Source organism: Protomyctophum parallelum, assembly GCF_964188405.1.
Source record: "Protomyctophum parallelum genome assembly, chromosome: 7".
Taxonomy (NCBI): domain Eukaryota; kingdom Metazoa; phylum Chordata; class Actinopteri; order Myctophiformes; family Myctophidae; genus Protomyctophum; species Protomyctophum parallelum.
Genome location: NC_139705.1, coordinates 51,325,807 through 51,347,418, shown reverse-complemented (window position 1 = coordinate 51,347,418; position 21,612 = coordinate 51,325,807). Strand labels below are relative to the sequence as shown.

The 21,612-nt window shown below is 45.4% G+C and overlaps 2 protein-coding genes across 3 annotated transcripts in view; both read left to right on the top strand.

Moving 5' to 3' along the window:
- lamb2 (laminin, beta 2 (laminin S)) overlaps positions 1-12,658 on the top strand; it is a gene marked incomplete at its 5' end in the record, with an annotated part of 71,862 nt that extends 59,204 nt beyond the window's left edge. The window contains 9 exons of the mRNA XM_083769893.1: positions 1,176-1,393; positions 1,844-1,940; positions 2,774-2,955; positions 3,592-3,782; positions 5,303-5,487; positions 6,450-6,691; positions 9,975-10,178; positions 10,471-10,615; positions 12,312-12,658. Of these exons, the coding sequence (XP_083626019.1) occupies positions 1,176-1,393; positions 1,844-1,940; positions 2,774-2,955; positions 3,592-3,782; positions 5,303-5,487; positions 6,450-6,691; positions 9,975-10,178; positions 10,471-10,615; positions 12,312-12,544 (1,697 nt within the window). The 3' untranslated portion in view covers positions 12,545-12,658. The remainder of the gene's footprint in view (positions 1-1,175; positions 1,394-1,843; positions 1,941-2,773; positions 2,956-3,591; positions 3,783-5,302; positions 5,488-6,449; positions 6,692-9,974; positions 10,179-10,470; positions 10,616-12,311) is intronic.
- Positions 12,659-13,362: 704 nt separating this feature from the next.
- On the top strand, positions 13,363-21,313 carry LOC310862299 (laminin subunit beta-2-like). 2 transcript variants are annotated; one of them, XR_014569549.1, is made up of 5 exons: positions 13,363-14,564; positions 15,870-16,046; positions 17,492-17,651; positions 20,050-20,572; positions 21,263-21,313. XR_014569549.1 is itself a non-coding variant. In XM_083770132.1 (4 exons), the coding sequence occupies exons 1-4, from the start codon at positions 14,331-14,333 to the stop codon at positions 20,184-20,186; spliced, it is 708 nt and encodes a 235-aa protein (XP_083626258.1). In that variant the 5' UTR covers positions 13,363-14,330; the 3' UTR covers positions 20,187-20,904. The 2 variants fall into 2 exon arrangements, 1 of the variants encoding a protein (XP_083626258.1); XM_083770132.1 differs by lacking the exon at positions 21,263-21,313 and having other exon boundaries at positions 20,050-20,904.
- Positions 21,314-21,612: the final 299 nt, after the last annotated feature.

Below are 21,612 nucleotides of genomic sequence, written 5' to 3'. Positions count from 1 at the left end.
TAATACACTGGAGCACAGAACTGACTGACACAGTGAATAGCAGGCAGGCTGACAGTGAAGTAGTATAACGGCAAAAAGCCAAAGAGGCAATGCAATTCAGTGTGTCTGGATTTATTTGAGACAATGTCGCACAGTTGATGGTCAGTGTCCGTGCGCGCCAGCCATCAAGCACACCGTCATCAGGAGGAATAAAGTGTGTTATGCAAGTGTACCCGGGTGCGCTGTTGAATCTCGGGCAATGTGAATCATGGCCATCGGGGACCAGGCAACCGTATTCGGAAACGGTTCCAATGAAACGGATTCAGTCCGTCTCAGTGTGAATCCCCTATAAAGCAGTGTTGTTTTCGTCGACTAAAACTAAGACGAAAAATGTTCGTCGACTACCTTTTTTCACTGACAAAAACGAATGGAAACGAAATGAAAATTAAGCTAAGATGACTAAAACTAAGACTAAATATACTGACAATTTCGTCAACAAAGGACTAGTGGACAAGAGATCCAGTAAATGTCATTTTACACTTTGGTTGCATGCTGAAAATAGCCGATCTACAAGCTCACAACGCGTCGCAAAAGTGTAAAAACACTCATTACGACGCCAAAATACCTTTTAGTCGACTAAATCAACTGTAGATTTAGTCGACTAAAATCTTATGACGTTTAGTCGACTAAAACTAGACTAACACTAAGACATTCCAGGTGACTAAAATGTGACTAAAACTAAATTAAGTTTCAGTCCAAAGACTATGACTAAAACTAAAATAGAAATTTGCTGCCAAAAACAACACTGGTCTAAATAACATCAGATTTTAGTCAAATGTATTCTGGCGGGCCTTGATGCCATCGTGATCACTGATTTCTTCTTAGCCCATTCTGACCGGGCACCCATTTTGGTGTCGGCATCATGTTATGCTTTAGCTATTGAAAAATAGCAGATCTACAAGCTCATATCGCGCCACCGAGTGGCGCGATACGAGCTTGTAGGTCTGCTATTTTTGAAAAATCGAAGAGCGACTGACATTTCTAGAATCTGATCTCAGGTCAGAATGGGTTCATCAGACCAGTGTGTGTCCAGTGGAAACCTCGTATGAATCTGATCTCAGGTCAGAATGGGTTAAACCGCTGCAAGGACATAATGTTTAATTAGTAAATATGAAGTCTTTAATTCCTCCTCCCAGGGTGCACCTGTAACTTCCTGGGCACGGAGGGCAGCCAGTGCATGGGGCGTGAGGACTGCGTGTGCCAGCGCGCCACGGGGCAGTGCCAGTGTCTGCCCGGGGTCACCGGCCTGCCGTGTGACCACTGCGCCCCCAACCACTGGAACCTGGCGGCGGGGACGGGCTGCGCGGCCTGCGGCTGTGACCCCATGAACTCTGTCAGCTCCTCGTGCAATGAGGTATATGATGTGTGTGTGTGTGTGTGTGTGTGTGTGTGTGTGTGTGTGTGTGTGTGTGTGTGTGTGTGTGTGTGCGTGTGCGTGTGCGTGTGCGTGTGTTATATTGTCAAAGACACAAGTAATTCCTTCCTTTTTGGCTGCAACCGCACAAGCTTTCACTTGGTGGAACCAGTAGAAACCCTAATTAATGGGAGTATAATTTACTAAGCGCATATCATGATGATTTAAAAAGACAGTTTGAAAATAAAAATCTCCCCCGTGTGAAGTGAGGGGCGCTCTTATCATCGTACTGTACATCATCAAGCCATAATACGTCTATTTGCTCAGACACGTGACGTCAATATTCTGCATTCATTGTCGAGGGGAATTTAATGCATGGGATTGCAGATGGCAGATAAAATACACATTCTTAGATTTAGCTTTGTACTAATAAAGTATTCAATGGTAAAGTTCACAGGCCAGTGTCAGTGTCGGGACGGCTTCGGGGGAACGACCTGCACGGACTGTCGCGAGAACTACTGGGGAGACCCCCGGACTCAGTGCAGAGGTAAGGAACTACTGTGGAGACCCCTTTTGGTGTTAGCATCATGTCATGCTTTAGCTATTGAAAAATAGCAGATCTACAAGCTCATAGCGCGCCACCGAGTGGCGCGCTATGAGCTTGTAGGTCTGCTATTTTTTAAAAGTCGAAGAACGACTGACATAGAAACATAGCTTTTTCAGAAAAACTGTCAGAAAAACTGTCGGTGTAGAAGACATTTTTAGAATCTGATCTCAGGTCAGAATGGGTTAACATGACCCTAGACTCAGTGTAGAGGTGAGGAACTATTGGGGAGACCCCCGGACCGGGGCGATATGCATTGAGAGGGGTAAGACTTATCTGCCCCCCTGGGGCGATATGCATTGAGAGGGGTAAGACTTATCTGCCCCCCTGGGGCGATATGCATTGAGAGGGGCCAGACTTAATCTGCCCCCTGGGGCGATATGCATTGAGAGGGGTCAGACTTATCTGCCCCCTGGGGCGATATGCATTGAGAGAGGCCAGACTTATCTGCCCCCCTGGGGCGATATGCATTGAGAGGGGTAAGACTTATACTTATCTTATCTAGTAATAGGCCTACATGTCCTTTGTTTGTCCCAATGTTGTACTGTGTGCTGTAGCCTGTTAATCTCTGCCTACCATTGTGCCACTGTCTCTTACACATCTCTCTCTCTGTCTCTCTCTCTCTGTCTCTCTGTCTCTCTGTCTCTCTCTCTCTCTCTCTCTCTCTCTGTCTCTCTCTCTCTCTCTCTCTCTCTCTCTCTTTCTCTCTCTCTCTCTGTCTCTCTCTCTCTCTCTCTCTCTGTCTCTCTCTCTCTCTCTCTCTCTCTCTCTCTCAGCGTGTGACTGTGACTGGCGCGGCATCGCGTCCTCTCAGTGCAACCGGGCGACGGGCCACTGCCTGTGTGAACAGGGCGTGTCGGGCGTGCGCTGCGACCAGTGTGCCCGCGGCTTCTCGGGACAGTTCCCAAACTGCCAGCCCTGTCACCAGTGTTTCGGGGACTGGGACCGCATTGTCCAGGTACGTACCGTACCTCACCGTACCGTATACGCCATGTAGCGTTGACTGGGACCGCATTGTCCAGGTACGTACCGTACCGTACCGTACGCCATGTAGCGTTGACTGGGACCACATTGTCCAGGTACGTACCGTACCGTACCGTACGCCATGTAGCGTTGACTGGGACCGCATTGTCCAGGTACGTACCGTACCGTACCGTACGCCATGTAGCGTTGACTGGGACCGCATTGTCCAGGTACGTACCGTACCGTACCGTACGACATGTAACGTTGACTGGGACCACATTGTCCAGGTACGTACCGTACCGTACGCCATGTAGCGTTGACTGGGACCGCATTGTCCAGGTACGTACCGCACCGTACCGTACGCCATGTAGCGTTGACTGGGACCACATTGTCCAGGTACGTACCGTACCGTACGCCATGTAGCGTTGACTGGGACCGCATTGTCCAGGTACGTACCGCACCGTACCGCACCGTACCGTACCGCACCGTACGCCATGTAGCGTTGACTTTGTCGACAAAAAATATGTCGACCACCTTTTTTCACTGATGGAAACTAAATGAACCTATTTTGACCCGTTTCTATGTCAGTCGTTCTTCGATTTTTCAAAAATACCCTCTCTGGTCTCACCAGGACCTGGCGGTGCGAACCAAGGCCCTGTCGGAGCGCGCCCATGAGATCCAGACCACGGGGCTCACCGGGGCGTACGAGAAGGCCTTCCGGGACCTGGAGGAGAAGCTGGCGCGCGCCCAGGGCATCGTCAACGCCCGCAACGCCACCGCCACCGCCGTCACCACGCTGATGGAGCTCATCGAAGACCTCAGGTAAAAAACGCCACCGCCACCGCCGTCACCACGCTGATGGAGCTCATCGAAGACCTCAGGTAAAAAACGCCACCGCCACCGCCGTCACCACGCTGATGGAGCTCATCGAAGACCTCAGGTAAAAAACGCACGTTTACCAGGACAGAACTGGTTGGAATGGTATAGGGAAACTCTCCCCTGTCAGGTGAAAAGAAGCAGCTTGGACTCCTCATGCATAGAAGGAAGCATGAGGTCAGTCCACTGCCCCCCCCCCCCCAGGTTGACAGAGGGTGTGTACTGTGTAGAGCCCAGGATCACATTAGATAATTGACACATGAAAAATGGGTTACAAAATCGTGGGATAAAATGTTTAAAAAAAAATGTTGTACAAAGTCAGTAGTCTGAAAACCCACCTCTTCAGACTCCATCATGGCCCGTAGCCCTAGCCCTGACATTTTTTATTTCATGTAGATTTACAGTATAGCATTTGTATGTAGACATAGCACTATAAAGTACACATGCATAATTCCATTAGATAGATATTCCACTGTTACGTTCTTAGCTTAAGTATGATTCATGATAACTACTTTTTATGTATATCATGTATTACCATGCTTTTTGTTCTTGCTTAAAGGTATATTCAGTGATTTCACTCAAAAAACCTTAGGTTTCGTTTTTGGCTGGGACCTAAGGTTTTTTGACCCCCAGGGGTTAACTGGGGACAGGGAGGAACTCCTTATATGGCCAGCACACTCTATAGTAGGGAGGATTATCACAACTAAACAAAAAAAATAAGTGATATTTGAATTAAGTGAAATCACTGAATATACCTTTAATGTAAATCGCTCTGGATTAAGAGCGTCTGATAAATGCCTAAATTGAAAATTGTTCCCAAACTTTTCAGACCCGTAAACAGAAATTAGACATTCGTCCAGGACCAAAAGTATTGAAAAGCTCACCACTTGTCGCTTCTTCTCTCCACATTGGAATTTCTTAGATTTTTAATCTCTTGTAGTAATACGATTTGTGACAGTATATGAATAATAAATAGACATGCCTGGTGCGACGGCACAGTATGTTGAGGCTGTTTTTGGGGGAGCCCAGCATCGAACTGGGATATGCAATGTGTATGACATTAATATATTGAAGGGTAAATAAATAACTGCTGTTATTACCCTGTGTAATACTTACTTATGGCATTATATAACACCATATTGCCCCCAAGGCCAACATCCTGAGAGATGAACAGCACTTTACACACTGTATGCACTTTGAATGCATCAGCACTTTCTCCTGCCAATGTTGTCTGCTCCTTTTACCTTTTTAACGTTTTTTAAAATGTCTTTTTAATGTGTCTATTGTTTTTAAATCATCATGAGCTATGGAGAAGGGTATTTTGCTCCCCTGTATGCCCAGTGTATATTGTGGAAGTGACAATAAATCTGATTGATTGATTGATTGTTTGATTGATTGATTGATTGATTGATTGACCACAACTCCAATCATCATCTGATTCTCATTGCCCCATATCACACCCACAGGGCTCAGATTGGCGAGACCACGGACACCCTGACGCGTCTGGAGGGAGACCTGACCATCGTCCAGGACACCAACTCTGAGGCCAGCAAGGAGCTGAGTGCGCTGGAGAGAGAGGCCAGGGAGCTGAACCTCACCTCCCAGCAGCTCCACAGACACCTGGACATCCTCAAGAACTCCAACTTCCTGGGTGAGGAGACTAGTTTTAGTCATTGGTCTCTTTGAATAGTTTTCATTTAGTTTTAGCCCATTCTGACCTGAGATCAGATTCTAAAAATGTCTATTACATCCTGACAGTTTCAGTATTAACCCATTCTGACCTGAGATCAGATTCTAAAAAAGTGTCTTCGATTTTTCAAAAATAGCAGACCTACAAGCTCGTATCGCGCCACTCGGTGGCGCGATATGAGCTTGTAGATCTGCTATTTTTCAATAGCTAAAGCACGACATGATGCCAACACCAAAATGGGTGCCCGGTCAGAATGGGTTAATAGTTTTCATTTAGTTTTAGTCACTTTTTAGTCACCTGGAATGTCTTAGTGTTAGTCTAGTTTTAGTCGACTAAATCTACAGTTGATTTAGTCGACTAAAATGTATTTTGGTGGGCCTTGATGCCGTCGTAATGACAGTTTTTACACTTGCTGAAAATAGCCGATCTACAAGCTCACAACACGTCGCAGCGCGTCACGTTGTGATCGGCTATTTTCAGCATGCAACCAACTATACTACACTAATGACTTATACTGGATCTCTTGTCCACTAGTCCCTTCTTAACATTTTAGCTTAGTTTTCATTTAGTTTCCATTTAGTTTCATCAGTAGTCGACAAAAATGTTTTGTCTTAGTTTTAGTCGATAAAATCAACACTGCATATCTTTGAATATATATTCTTTCAGAGCGAGCGTTTTTAACTCAAATCTTTGCTTCTGGGAGGGGAGGGGGGGGGGGGGGTTGTTCCCTGGAACAACATATTTTCAGATGGGGGGCCAATTATTATTTTTTTGGGTCCTTGACATCAAATAGTTTTAGAACCACCGATATAGAAACACAAGGGTTTTCAGAAAACTGTCAGGATTTACAAGACGTTTTGTAGAATCTGCTCTCAGTTCTAAATGAGTTAATATATTCTCTGACCCCCCCCCCCCCCCCCCAGGTGCGTACGACAGCATCCGCAGCTCCTACAACACGTCTCGCGACGCGGAGCGCCGGGCCAACGCCTCCACCACGGCCAAGCCCAGCGCCGTCAGCCAGTCGGCCGACACGCGCCGACGCACCGAGAGGCTCATCAGCGCCAAGAAGGACGACTTCAACCGCAAGAACGCCCTCAACAAGCGGGCCCTGGGGGACCTCAACGCCCGCGCCGCGGGCCTGGACATGAAGAAGATCAATGAGAAGGTCCGTTAAGTCCGTTATAGGTCCGTTAGGTCCGTTAGGACAGGGTGCTTGAATAGCACCCTGGCCTACAGAACCGGTACCAATGATTCTATATAGCGATGCTGGATGCATTATGGGGCGGCGGTGGTTCAGGGGTAGAGTGGCTGGATGGTAACCGCAAGGTTGCCAGTTCGAACCCGGGCTCCCCCAGAGTTACTGTCGAAGTGTCCTTGAGCAAGACACTGAACCCCTAATTGCTCCTGATGTGCTGGTTGGTGCCTTGCATGGTTTCCGCCGCCATCGGTGTATGAATGTGTGTGTGAATGGATACACAATCTATGTAAAGCGCCTTGGATAAAGGTGCTATAGAGCGTCGCAGTCCCGCCCTCTTTCATGACGTCGCCAGGCCCAGGATTTTTTTCCCATAGACATTTCAAAACGTATTTATTTTAAAGAACTTTTAAGCGTCGTACAAAGCCAACTCTTGTCATGACAAATCATGACAACAAACACAATATTTTGGACCAAACAAATAATTACAAAGAAAAACAAAAAAAGTGTTGTAACCTGCCGTTTTTTTCTACAGTACTTTCTAATTCTTTGTTTGGCCCGAAACATTCTGTTTATTGTCACGACAAGAGTTGGCTTTGTCCGCGGCGTAAACGTCTATGAACCGGGTCTCTCGAGGGGGCGGGACTGCGCCCTATATAAATGCAATTACCATTATAAACTAAGGGATCGCTCGATGTTGTCCTAGGCGATATAGGACTTTAATAGAGCACCGAAGACCTGACGTAACTCGCTCATCCCGACGATTCCCCTGGTTCGCGGAAGTAATTTCTCTATGGAGAATAACATGGGGTGATCTTAATATCGTCTACTATAAGCGTTGTGGTCCAAAAATAAACAAAGCTGTCTCTGCGTTATTGTCGGGGAGGTGTCTCTGTATCGTTTGCAACAGTCAGTCACTCATATATGATACAGTCTGCTTCTAGCGAAAATCTAACTAATTCAGCAGCAGTAACATTAGCGTTTTCTCTCAGTCAGTTGATTCTTCATATCCATATGAGTGAAGCGGCCGGGGTGACACGTTTATTTTTCAAACACAGTTGTTATATGAGGCGATCTCAAATCGCCTCAATGGGGATTTCAATGCAACTAAACAAATACATGAACCTGGGGACTGACGCCCTCTACTGGAAGTGACGTCAGACTTCGGTGCTCTATAAAGGTTGTCCAATGTCGCCCTTTAGGCATATTCACCCATTCTGACCGGGCACCCATTTTGGTGTTAGCATCATGTTATGCTTTAGCTATTGAAAAATAGCAGATCTACAAGCTCATATCGCGCCACCGAGTGGCGCGATACGAGCTTGTAGGTCTGCTATTTTTGAAAAATCGAAGAACGACTGACATTTTTTTAGAATCTGATCTCAGGTCAGAATGGGTTGATCAGACCAGTGTGTGTCCAGTGGAAACCTCGTATGAATCTGATCTCAGGTCAGAATGGGTTAAATGAGATATTGGACTTTCAGGCGGGAGACCCGAGTTTGAATCCCGAGCGTTATCAATATAAATACAAAATGTGTCCCAATGTGACTGATGGACTGCCATGGGATTTTTTTAACCCATTCAGGCCTGACGTTGATTTTTCAAAAATAGCAGACCTACAAGTTCGTAGCTTGCAGATCTGCTATTTTTCAATAGCTAAATTATAACATAATGTTTAAAACACCAAAAGGGGTTAAATTCTCGTTTTGTCATGTCATATGAAATATGACTTATAGAGTAATTAATGTCTTGCAGAGAAACAGCGAGTTGAGAAAACAGGCTTGAAAGGTTCACTTCTGTGGTCTCTAACATTACACCTAGCTACATGTTTAAGCATTTATTTCATATTTACATGTCTTCTGTGGTCTCTAACATTACAGCTACATGTTTAAGCATTTATTTCATATTTACATGTCTTCTGTGGTCTCTAACGTTACACCTATAGCTACATGTTTAAGCATTTATTTCATATTTACATGTCTTCTGTGGTCTCTAACGTTACACCTATAGCTACATGTTTAAGCATTTATTTCATATTTACATGTCTTCTGTGGTCTCTAACATTACACCTAGCTACATGTTTAAGCATTTATTTCATATTTACATGTCTTCTGTGGTCTCTAACATTACACCTAGCTACATGTTTAAGCATTTATTTCATATTTACATGTCTTCTGTGGTCTCTAGCATTACACCTAGCTACATGTTTAAGCATTTATTTCATATTTACATGTCTTCTGTGGTCTCTAACATTACACCTAGCTACATGTTTAAGCATTTATTTCATATTTACATGTCTTCTGTGGTCTCTAACATTACAGCTACATGTTTAAGCATTTATTTCATATTTACATGTCTGCTGTGGTCTCTAACATTACACCTAGCTACATGTTTAAGCATTTATTTCATATTTACATGTCTTCTGTGGTCTCTAACATTACAGCTACATGTTTAAGCATTTATTTCATATTTACATGTCTTCTGTGGTCTCTAACATTACAGCTACATGTTTAAGCATTTATTTCATATTTACATGTCTTCTGTGGTCTCTAACATTACACCTAGCTACATGTTTAAGCATTTATTTCATATTTACATGTCTTCTGTGGTCTCTAACATTACAGCTACATGTTTAAGCATTTATTTCATATTTACATGTCTTCTGTGGTCTCTAACATTACACCTAGCTACATGTTTAAGCATTTATTTCATATTTACATGTCTTCTGTGGTCTCTAACATTACAGCTACATGTTTAAGCATTTATTTCATATTTACATGTCTGATGTGGTCGCTAACATTACACCTAGCTACATGTTTAAGCATTTATTTCATATTTACATGTCTTCTGTGGTCTCTAACATTACAGCTACATGTTTAAGCATTTATTTCATATTTACATGTCTTCTGTGGTCTCTAACATTACAGCTACATGTTTAAGCATTTATTTCATATTTACATGTCTTCTGTGGTCTCTAACATTACACCTAGCTACATGTTTAAGCATTTATTTCATATTTACATGTCTTCTGTGGTCTCTAACATTACAGCTACATGTTTAAGCATTTATTTCATATTTACATGTCTGACACTTATTTCAGACATGCTCTAGTAGCATGTGAAGAGTCTGCCTGTGCTATTACCTTTATAAAAAAAGAAAAAGGTGGAGGTTGCGCGATGGCAGTGTCTCAGTCAAATCTAGGTCACAAATATAAGTGGCGCCTGTATATATATAACACCCGCTGTCCCTCCAGGTGTGCGGGGCTCCGGGCGACGCCCCCTGCGGAGAGAGTCCCTGTGGCGGGGCGGGCTGTCGCGACGACGAGGGCCAGCGCCACTGTGGGGGTCTGAACTGCAACGGAGCCGTGTCCAAGGCCGAACACGCCCTGAAGAGGGCCAGAGACGCAGAGACGGAGCTCAACACCGCCATGGGGGAGGTGGACGGACTCTATACCAAGGTACAACCTTTTGTTTTTCACCTGTCACCTATGTATGTATTGTATGAGCAACAGTATGAGTACCAGTAGGGGCGCTGTTGTGCCATGCAGAAACAGAGATAGAGAGAGACAGTGCTGCACTGTTGCCTGCTGAGAGAGAGAGGAAGGGGGGGGGGGGGGGGGTTGCACCACTCGGTTCACACGGGTGTGATTTCTTTTTAACTCATCCATCGACAATGACTTAATTATCGGGGTTTTTTCATGAACTCCCGAATTTGCTAACATTGTAAGCGGGTGTCTCTTCCCTCTGCAGCTAGCGGAGGCCAAGGTCAAGGCCGAGGAGGCCAAGGGGAAAGCCCAGGCCGCTCTGGACAAGGCCACGGCCACCAAGGACAAGGTGGAGCGCTCCAACAACGACCTGAGAGACCTCATCAAACAGATACGAGACTTCCTCACACGTGAGTCCACACCACGCCACAGATCATTTACTGTAGTCCACACCACAGCCCAGATCATGTACTGTAGTCGATATCACGGCCCAGATCATGTACTGTAGTCCACACCACAGCCACAGATCATGTACTGTAGTCCACACCACAGCACAGATCATGTACTGTAGTCCACACCACGGCCCAGATCATGTACTGTAGTCGATATCACGGCACAGATCATGTACTGTAGTCGATATCACAGCCCAGATAATTTACTGTAGTCCACACCACAGCCCAGATCATGTACTGTAGTCCACACCACAGCCCAGATCATGTACTGTAGTCCACACCACGCCACAGATCATGTACTGTAGTCCACACCACGGCCCAGATCATGTACTGTAGTCCACACCACGCCACAGATCATGTACTGTAGTCCACACCACGCAACAGATCATGTACTGTAGTCGATATCACAGCCCAGATCATTTACTGTAGTCCACACCACAGCCCAGATCATGTACTGTAGTCCACACCACGCCACAGATCATGTACTGTAGTCCACACCACGCCACAGATCATGTACTGTAGTCCACACCACGCCACAGATCATGTACTGTAGTCCACACCACAGCCCAGATCATGTACTGTAGTCCACACCACAGCCCAGATCATGTACTGTAGTCCACACCACGCCACAGATCATGTACTGTAGTCCACACCACGCCACAGATCATGTACTGTAGTCGATATCACGGCACAGATCATGTACTGTAGTCGATATCACAGCACAGATCATGTACTGTAGTCGATATCACAGCACAGATCATGTACTGTAGTCCACACCACAGCCCAGATCATGTACTGTAGTCCACACCACAGCCCAGATCATGTACTGTAGTCCACACCACAGCCCAGATCATGTACTGTAGTCCACACCACAGCCCAGATCATGTACTGTAGTCCACACCACAGCCCATATCATGTACTGTAGTCCACACCACAGCCCAGATCATGTACTGTAGTCCACACCACAGCCCAGATCATGTACTGTAGTCCACACCACAGCCCAGATCATGTACTGTAGTCCACACCACAGCTGTACACATAACTCTGTATTAAATACTGTACACATAACTCTGTATTAAATACTGTACACATAACTCTGTATTAAATACTGTACACATAACTCTGTATTAAATACTGTACACATAACTCTGTATTAAATACTGTACACATAACTGTATTATATACTGTACACATAACTCTGTATTAAATACTGTACACATAACTGTATTATATACTGTACACATAACTCTGTCTTATATACTGTACACATAACTCTGTATTATATACTGTACACATAACTGTATTATATACTGTACACATAACTCTGTATTAAATACTGTACACATAACTGTATTATATACTGTACACATAACTCTGTCTTATATACTGTACACATAACTCTGTATTATATCTCTGTGTGCAGAAGAAGGCTGTACATACTGTACACATAACTGTATTATATATCTCTGTGTGCAGAAGAAGGCTGTATATACTGTACACATAACTCTGTCTTATATACTGTACACATAACTCTGTCTTATATACTGTACACATAACTCTGTCTTATATACTGTACACATAACTCTGTCTTATATACTGTACACATAACTCTGTCTTATATACTGTACACATAACTCTGTATCTCTGTGTGCAGAGGAAGGCGCGGAGCCGGACAGCATCGAGCGGATAGCGAGCCGCGTGTTGGAGCTGTCCATCCCTGCGTCGCCCCAGCAGATCAGACACCTGGCGGACGAGATCAAGGAGCGCGTCCGCAGCCTCTCCAACGTGGACGCCATCCTGGACCAGACGCAGGACGACGTGCGCAAGGCCGAGCAGTCTGCGAACGCCGACGCGCGTCAAAACAGCCGCCTCCGTTATTTTCAATGAACCTATCCCACACCGGCTCCGTCTGACACGCGTCCACGCCTCGCCTGACGCTCCGATACGCCACTGTTCTATTTTCCAGGCGTTGCCGCGTCGCTGCACACCCGGTGTGTGTTGGGCTTCAGTCCTTCTGTTCACCCGGTGTGTGTTGGGCTTCAGTCCTTCTGTTCACCCAGTGTGTGTTGGGCTTCAGTCCTACTGTTCACCCGGTGTGTGTTGGGCTTCAGTCCTACTGTTCACCCGGTTTGTGTTGGGCTTCAGTCCTACTGTTCACCCGGTTTGTGTTGGGCTTCAGTCCTACTGTTCACCCGGTGTGTGTTGGGCTTCAGTCCTTCTGTTCACCCGGTGTGTGTTGGGCTTCAGTCCTTCTGTTCACCCGGTGTGTGTTGGGCTTCAGTCCTTCTGTTCACCCGGTGTGTGTTGGGCTTCAGTCCTTCTGTTCACCCGGTGTGTGTTGGGCTTCAGTCCTTCTGTTCACCCGGTGTGTGTTGGGCTTCAGTCCTTCTGTTCACCCGGTGTGTGTTGGGCTTCAGTCCTACTGTTCACCCGGTGTGTGTTGGGCTTCAGTCCTACTGTTCACCCGGTGTGTGTTGCGCTTCAGTCCTACTGTTCACCCGGTGTGTGTTGGGCTTCAGTCCTTCTGTTCACCCGGTGTGTGTTGGGCTTCAGTCCTTCTGTTCACCCGGTGTGTGTTGGGCTTCAGTCCTTCTGTTCACCTGGTGTGTGTTGGGCTTCAGTCCTTCTGTTCACCTGGTGTGTGTTGGGCTTCAGTCCTATACTGTTCACCTGGTGTGTGTTGGGCTTCAGTCCTTCTGTTCACCCGGTGTGTGTTGGGCTTCAGTCCTATACTGTTCACCCGGTGTGTGTTGGGCTTCAGTCCTATACTGTTCACCCGGTGTGTGTTGGGCTTCAGTCCTTCTGTTCGGTGACATTTAAACCCATTTAGACCCGAGGACGATTCTAAAAAGATGGCTTCTAAATCCTGACATTTTTCTGGAAAACCCTATGTTTCTATGTCAGTGGTTCTCACAGGGTTAAACCTCATGTTTCTATGTCAGTGGTGCTCACAGGGTTAAAACCCTATGTTTCTATGTCAGCGGTGCTCAAAATGGTAAATGTTAAATGGTGCATTTATATAGCGCCTTTATCCAAGGCGCTTTACAGAGATTGTGCATTACATTCACCCATTCACACACACATTCATACACCGATGGCAGCGGAAACCATGCAAGGCACCAACTAGCACATCAGGAGCAATTAGGGGTTCAGTGTCTTGCTCAAGGACACTTCGACAGTAACTCTGGGGGAGCCCGGGTTCGAACTGGCAACCTTACGGTTACCATCCAGGCACTCTATCCCCTGAGCCACCGCCGCCCCCCCAACCCTCAACCTTTTTCATGTCAAGGTCCCCAAAAATGTAATGTATTTGGCCGTATTTGACCCCCATCTGAAAATATGTTGTTCCACTGGGACTGCCTCCCAAAAGCAAAGATTTCAGTAAAGATTTGCCCCACATTTTCACGAGAAAAAAAAAGAAAAGCTGATCTACAAGCTCTGTTGTACGGCACTCGGTGCCGCGCCAACGAGCTACGCTACGCTGAGTTGGCGGTGCCCGGGATCGAACCCATGAACTTGTGGTCCAAAAGCGAGAGCTCATAAGCTACGTAAAGCTCTAAGTAAAGAGCTCATAAGCTACGTAAAGCTCTAAGTAAAGAGCTCATAAGCTACGTAAAGCTCTAAGTAAAGCATAAATACCTCAACATTGTACTTGAGTACAGTACTTACGTAAATGTACTGTGTGTGTGTGTGTGTGTGTGTGTGCGCGTGTGCGTGTGCGTGTGCGTGTGCGTGTGCGTGTGTGTGCGTGCGTGCGTTCCTCAGGCATCGTGCGGAGGGAGTGAAGACCACAGCAGAGACGGTGAAACAGGCCCTGGTGGACGCTAAGACCGCCCAGGCCTCGGCGGAGAAGGCCATCGCTAGAGCCAAGGCTGACATCGGGGAGACCGAGGCTCGACTCGTGCAGGTAGGATCATTCACCCAGTGGTGGAAAAACGGTACTTTTGAAGTATCTAGTATTTGAAGTAATACTACACACTAAACCCAAGCGTTTAAGTTATAAACACATATTTGTAACACTTTTTAAACGTGTCACAGTGTTTAGATTATAAACAGAAGAACATGTTTAATCGCCTGTAACACTTTTTAAATTTAAACACATAAACGTGTTTAGTTTTTACAATCAAAGTCAGTCAAATAGGTGTTTAGAATTCGAACACTAGGGGCTGTATTTTGCGTGTCTTAAGTACCAGGTCTTACTCTTATTACTTAACTTAAGACCTGGAGGCGTAATCAATGCCATTTGGCTATTCTGAGTGTCCAAAGAGCATTGACCACGCCTCCAGGTCTTTAGTAATAAGACCTGGTACTTTAGACATGAAAAATACAGCCCTAGGTGTTCTCGTGAGGTGTTTGAGTGAACTCGTGTTCTACTGTATTTTATGACCATTAATAAACATTTGGCACTTTATTATTACACACTGGTGTTTAGGTTTTAAACGTGTCACATGTTCCAGGTTTTAAACGTGTCACATGTTCCAGGGATTTACAGTGTAGGGCTTTCACTTCTAGTGATTTTCACTAGTTGACTATAGTTTGGCTAACGGCCGATGTAATCTACCTAAAACCGGCCGAAAATATAGCGAGATTCGCTATATTTGGTCAAAATCAGCATAATGGTAAATAAAGTTAAATGATGAATTAAAAATATGAATAGAGCTGGCAGAAGGCACTGAAAAGCTGCTATTGGGGTGGCAGTCCGAGGGTTAAGGTGCCTGGACCGCTGAGCCATGGCCCAGGCCACACAAAAAAAATCTTTTGAATGTTTTTTTAAATGTGGGAAAAGAAAGTGGATTTTTACGAGTCGTGACCCATGAAGATTGGCCCGTGACGTGAGTGACCCACAGATGGGAAACGGTGGTCTAACAAACGGAACAGACAGACAGCGAATTCAATTGGCTCATCATCGTACTGTATACTGTATACTGTATTATGTGCTGCCTTGTGGTCAGATCGAGTCAGAGACGTCTAACAGCATACTGTATATATACTGTATCTTGTGCTGCCTTGTGGTCAGATCGAGTCAGAGACGTCCAACAGTGTACTGTATATATACTGTATTATGTGCTGCCTTGTGGTCAGATCGAGTCAGAGACGTCTAACAGCGTACTGTATATATACTGTATTTTGTGCTGCCTTGTGGTCAGATCGAGTCAGAGACGTCCAGCAGTGTACTGTATATATACTGTATTATGTGCTGCCTTGTGGTCAGATCGAGTCAGAGACGTCCAACAGCGAGAAGGACCTGGGCGAGGCCATGGACCGCCTGGGCACCCTGGGGCGAGAGATCGACGCCCTGAAGACCCAGAGGGCCAACAACAGCATGGCCGCCGCGCGGGCAGAGGAGACCGCCACCATGGCACGCACTAAGGCAGAGGAGGCCAAGCAGGTGTGTGACTGTGTGTGTGTGTGTGTGTGTGTGTGTGTGTGTGTGTGTGTGTGTGTGTGTGTGTGTGTGTGTGTGTGTGTGTGTGTGTGTGTGTGTGTGTGACTGTGCGTGTGTGTGTGTGTGTGTGTGTGTGTGTGTGTGTGTGTGTGTGTGTGTGTGTGTGTGTGTGTGTGTGTGTGTGTGTGTGTGTGTTTGCGTGCGTGCGTGCGTGTGTGTAGTATTTATAGCTCTGACAACATATCTTTAGCTCTCTGAATAACGGTCTATTTGGTTATTTTACGTCATTATACTGTATCTTGTGGAGAGTGGTGAGCTTGTAGATCGGCTATTTTCAAATGGTCAAACTTTACTGTATTGTAATCGAAATCTACCAATCAACTAGTAACTAAAGTTTAAAAATAATTGTAGTGGAGTAAAAGTAAGTAATTTGCCCCTGAAATGTAGTGGAGTATAGAAGTTAAAGTATACCGAAAAGTTGAAATACTCCCGTAAAGTAAAACAGTACCTCAACATTGTACAGTAAATACTTAAATAAATGTACTCAGTTACATTTACACCCAGTGTTGTTTTTGGCAGTAGTTTTTTAGTTTTAGTTTAGTTTTAGTCTACTAAATGTCATAAGATTTAAGTCGACTAAATCTACAGTTGATTTAGTCGAAACAAAATGTTTTTCGGCGGGCCTTGATGCCGTCGTAATGACAGTTATTTTCAGCATGCAACCAAGTGTAAAATGACTTATACTGGATCTCTTGTCCACTAGTCCCTTCCTAACATTTTCTAGTCTAGTTTTTATTTGTTGACGAAATTGTCAATATATTTAGTCTCAGTTTTAGTCATCATAGCTTAGTTTTCATTTAGTTTCCATTTAGTTTTCGTCAGTGAAAAAAAGGTAGTCGACGAACATTTTTCGTCTTCTTATAGTTTTAGTCGACGAAAATAACACTGCTTAATGTTGGAGTCGTCCAGGATTCAGTGGCGTGCACAGATAGACACTAGGCAATGTTTGGCCCTTTTGGCAATTTTTTGCCCTTTTGGCAATTTTGCTCTTAAAAAAAAAAAAAAAAAAAAAAAAGTTTTCAAATTTTTTCTTAATTTGTAGTGTGTGGACCATGCGGTGACATTGATCAAATCTTGATAAAAAACGCTTCTACTATATTATTTAGGCCCCCACAATCTAAAGCTATATGTTTCTATGTCAGTGGTTCTTCGATAATAAAAAAAAATAGCAGACCTACAAGCTCGTAGCGCGCCACTCGGTGGCGCGCTACGAGCTTGTAGGTCTGCTATTTTTCAATAGCTATAAAGCACCAAAATGGGTTCCCGCCCCAGAATGCGCTGCACAAGGTGCCCTTTTTTCACTTGAGCACCTGCCCCTCTCTAAATGTCTGTGCACGCCACTGACTGCCAGGATTCATGCTGTGTTTTCCTCTGTGTTTTTGTCCCAGATCCTGGACGGCCAGCTGACGGATAAGTACCACGAGGTGCAGCAGCGCGTGGACACCAAGGCCAAGGCCGTCCAGGACGCCAAGAAGAGAGCGGAGAGGCTCCGAGACGAGGCCAAAGAACTGCTGAGGGACGCTCAGAACAAACTGCAAAGACTAGCAGGTGTGGGAGGGGGAGAGAGGGAGGGAGAGAGGGAGAGAGGGAGGGAGAGGGGGAGAGAGAGAGAGAGAACCTGGGAACTGTGCCCTCTTTGAACCACAAGGTTCCCACTTCCCAGTTCGAACCCGGGCTCCCCCAGAGATAAGGTCTCGAACACACCGGGCGCGAATTCGGATTTTTAAGTGGCGTTTCTCCATCGGGTTTTCCGAAAAACGCGGCCGGTGTGCTTAACCACCTTTAGTGTCGAAGTGTCCTTGAGCAAGACTCTGAACCCCAAATTGCTCCTGATGTGCTGGTTGGTGCCTTGCATGGTTTCCTCCGGGCATCAGTGTGTGAATGGGTGAATGTAATTGGATAAAGGCGCTATATAAATGCACCATTTACCATTTACACACACTTATGTTGTGCATAAACACATTTATAAAAGATACTTATATGCAGATTGTGACTATTATTTAAGAAGTAGTGAAAAAAAGGGGGCACGGTGGCACAGTTGGTAGTGCTGTCGCCTCACAGCTAGAAGGTCCTGGGTTCGATTCCCGCTCGGGGCGCTGTGGGTGCTGGCGGCGTGTTTCCTCCTCCGCGTCATCAGTGCCCATACCCGAAGGCGGGGTTGGCGAAAGGGCCTTTCTGTGTGGAGTTTGCATGTTCTCCCCGTGTCCCATAGGGTAGGTAGGTACCCTCACAAAAAACATGCAGTAATCCTGGTCTCTAAACTGCCTCCCCCTGGCCAGCCGGGGCGCCTGATGGAGGGGAAAAGGAACTGGTTGGAATAACGTGTTCCTTCCACGCGCTACGTCCAACCAGGGAAACTCCCCCCTGTCAGGTGAAAAGGAGCTGCTCTTTTCACCAGTTCGGGGACCCCGTGCGAACATCTGGTTTCTGTTTTGGGTCACGTTACGTACGGGCTGAAACGTTTGTGGGAACCACTGTTACACTGTTCCTCTGTGTCTGTTACACTAACACAGTCATTCTGTGTCCTGTGTGTCTGTTACACTAACACAGTCATTCTGTGTCCTGTGTGTCTGTTACACTAACACAGTCATTCTGTGTCCTCTGTGTGTCTGTTACACTAACACAGTCATTCTGTGTCCTCTGTGTCTGTTACACTAACACAGTCATTCTGTGTCCTGTGTGTCTGTTACACTAACACAGTCATTCTGTGTCCTGTGTGTCTGTTACACTAACACAGTCATTCTGTGTCCTCTGTGTCTGTTACACTAACACAGTCATTCTGTGTCCTGTGTGTCTGTTACACTAACACAGTCATTCTGTGTCCTGTGTGTCTGTTACTCTAACACAGTCATTCTGTGTCCTGTGTGTCTGTTACACTAACACAGTCATTCTGTGTCCTCTGTGTCTGTTACAGTAACCCAGTCATTCTGTGTCCTCTGTGTCTGTTACAGTAACACAGTCATTCTGTGTCCTGTGTGTCTGTTACACTAACACAGTCATTCTGTGTCCTCTCTGTGTCTGTTACACTAACACAGTAATTCTGTGTCCTCTGTGTCTGTTACACTAACACAGTAATTCTGTGTCCTCTGTGTCTGTTACACTAACACAGTCATTCTGTGTCCTCTGTGTCTGTTACACTAACACAGTCATTCTGTGTCCTCTGTGTGTCTGTTACACTAACACAGTCATTCTGTGTCCTCTGTGTCTGTTACACTAACACAGTAATTCTGTGTCCTCTGTGTCTGTTACACTAACACAGTCATTCTGTGTCCTGTGTGTCTGTTACTCTAACACAGTCATTCTGTGTCCTCTGTGTGTCTGTTACTCTAACACAGTCATTCTGTGTCCTCTGTGTGTCTGTTACACTAACACAGTCATTCTGTGTCCTCTGTGTCTGTTACACTAACACAGTCATTCTGTGTCCTCTGTGTCTGTTACACTAACACAGTCATTCTGTGTCCTGTGTGTCTGTTACACTAACACAGTCATTCTGTGTCCTGTGTGTCTGTTACACTAACACAGTCATTCTGTGTCCTGTGTGTCTGTTACACTAACACAGTCATTCTGTGTCCTCTGTGTCTGTTACACTAACACAGTCATTCTGTGTCCTGTGTGTCTGTTACACTAACACAGTCATTCTGTGTCCTGTGTGTCTGTTACACTAACACAGTCATTCTGTGTCCTCTGTGTCTGTTACACTAACACAGTCATTCTGTGTCCTCTGTGTCTGTTACACTAACACAGTCATTCTGTGTCCTGTGTGTCTGTTACACTAACACAGTCATTCTGTGTCCTGTGTGTCTGTTACACTAACACAGTCATTCTGTGTCCTGTGTGTCTGTTACACTAACACAGTCATTCTGTGTCCTGTGTGTCTGTTACACTAACACAGTCAGTCTGTGTCCTCTGTGTCTGTTACACTAACACAGTCATTCTGTGTCCACAGAGCTGGAGAAGGAATACGAGGAGAACCAGAGGCGGCTGGAGGGGAAAGCTCGGCAGCTGGACGGCCTGGAGGACAAGATGAGAGGGATCCTCAACGATATCAACAAGCAGATCCAGATCTACAACACCTGCCAGTAAACCTGATGATGCAGAGAGTTCCTCCTGACTGCACTGTTCGTTCATTCATTCATTCATTCATTCATTCATTCATTCATTCATTCATTCATTCAACAGGCAACAGGCCAGCTGTCAGACTAGTATACACAATCTTTGAACCAAACATTATTTGGTTTTTAAAGTCAAAACGAACAAGAAACATGAAGAGATGTTGGTTATATATATGATGTCCTAACTGTAAATTGTCTGCCAAGCTTTAAACGTTAGACATGTCTTTCAGACAAAGACACGCGTGCCCTTCACAGTGTCATCTGAGTTCCGAGGCTTCATCTCATGTCATGATGTATGTTTTTGTATTTTAGTTTTTTTTCAAAAGAACCAAAAACCAGCGTGACTATAATACACAGGTCAAACAGAACACATGTTGTGTAGTGTTTGACTGCTGTACAGCTGCCTATACCCTACAGTAATACACAGGTCAAACAGAACACATGTTGTAGTGTTTGACTGCCGTACAGCTGCCTACACCCTACAGTAATACACAGGTCAAACAGAACACATGTTGTAGTGTTTGACTGCTGTACAGCTGCCTACACCCTACAGTAATACACGGGTCAAACAGAACACATGTTGTAGTGTTTGACTGCTGTACAGCTGCCTATACCCTACAGTAATACACGGGTCAAACAGAACACATGTTGTGTAGTGTTTGACTGCTGTACAGCTGCCTATACCCTACAGTAATACACGGGTCAAACAGAACACATGTTGTGTAGTGTTTGACTGCTGTACAGCTGCCTACACCCTACAGTAATACACGGGTCAAACAGAACACATGTTGTGTAGTGTTTGACTGCTGTACAGCTGCCTACACCCTACAGTAATACACGGGTCAAACAGAACACATGTTGTGTAGTGTTTGACTGCTGTACAGCTGCCTACACCGTACAGTAATACACGGGTCAAACAGAACACATGTTGTAGTGTTTGACTGCTGTACAGCTGCCTACACCCTACAGTAATACACGGGTCAAACAGAACACATGTTGTAGTGTTTGACTGCCGTACAGCTGCCTACACCCTACAGTAATACACAGGTCAAACAGAACACATGTTGTATAGTGTTTGACTGCTGTACAGCTGCCTACACCCTACAGTAATACACGGGTCAAACAGAACACATGTTGTAGTGTTTGACTGCCGTACAGCTGCCTACACCCTACAGTAATACACGGGTCAAACAGAACACATGTTGTAGTGTTTGACTGCTGTACAGCTGCCTACACCCTATAGTAATACACGGGTCAAACAGAACACATGTTGTAGTGTTTGACTGCTGTACAGCTGCCTACACCCTACAGTAATACACGGGTCAAACAGAACACATGTTGTAGTGTTTGACTGCTGTACAGCTGCCTACACCCTACAGTAATACACGGGTCAAACA

What these genes read in the sequence shown, in the direction of transcription:
- LOC310862299 (XM_083770132.1), top strand. Translation starts at nt 14,331, where the DNA reads ATGTACTGTGTGTGTGTGTGTGTGTGTGTGTGCGCGTGTGCGTGTGCG. An exon ending in CCGAGGCTCGACTCGTGCAG is followed by an intron (nt 14,565 to 15,869) that starts GTAGGATCATTC and finishes CCTTGTGGTCAG; the next exon opens with ATCGAGTCAGAGACGTCCAA. An exon ending in AGGCAGAGGAGGCCAAGCAG is followed by an intron (nt 16,047 to 17,491) that starts GTGTGTGACTGT and finishes TTTTTGTCCCAG; the next exon opens with ATCCTGGACGGCCAGCTGAC.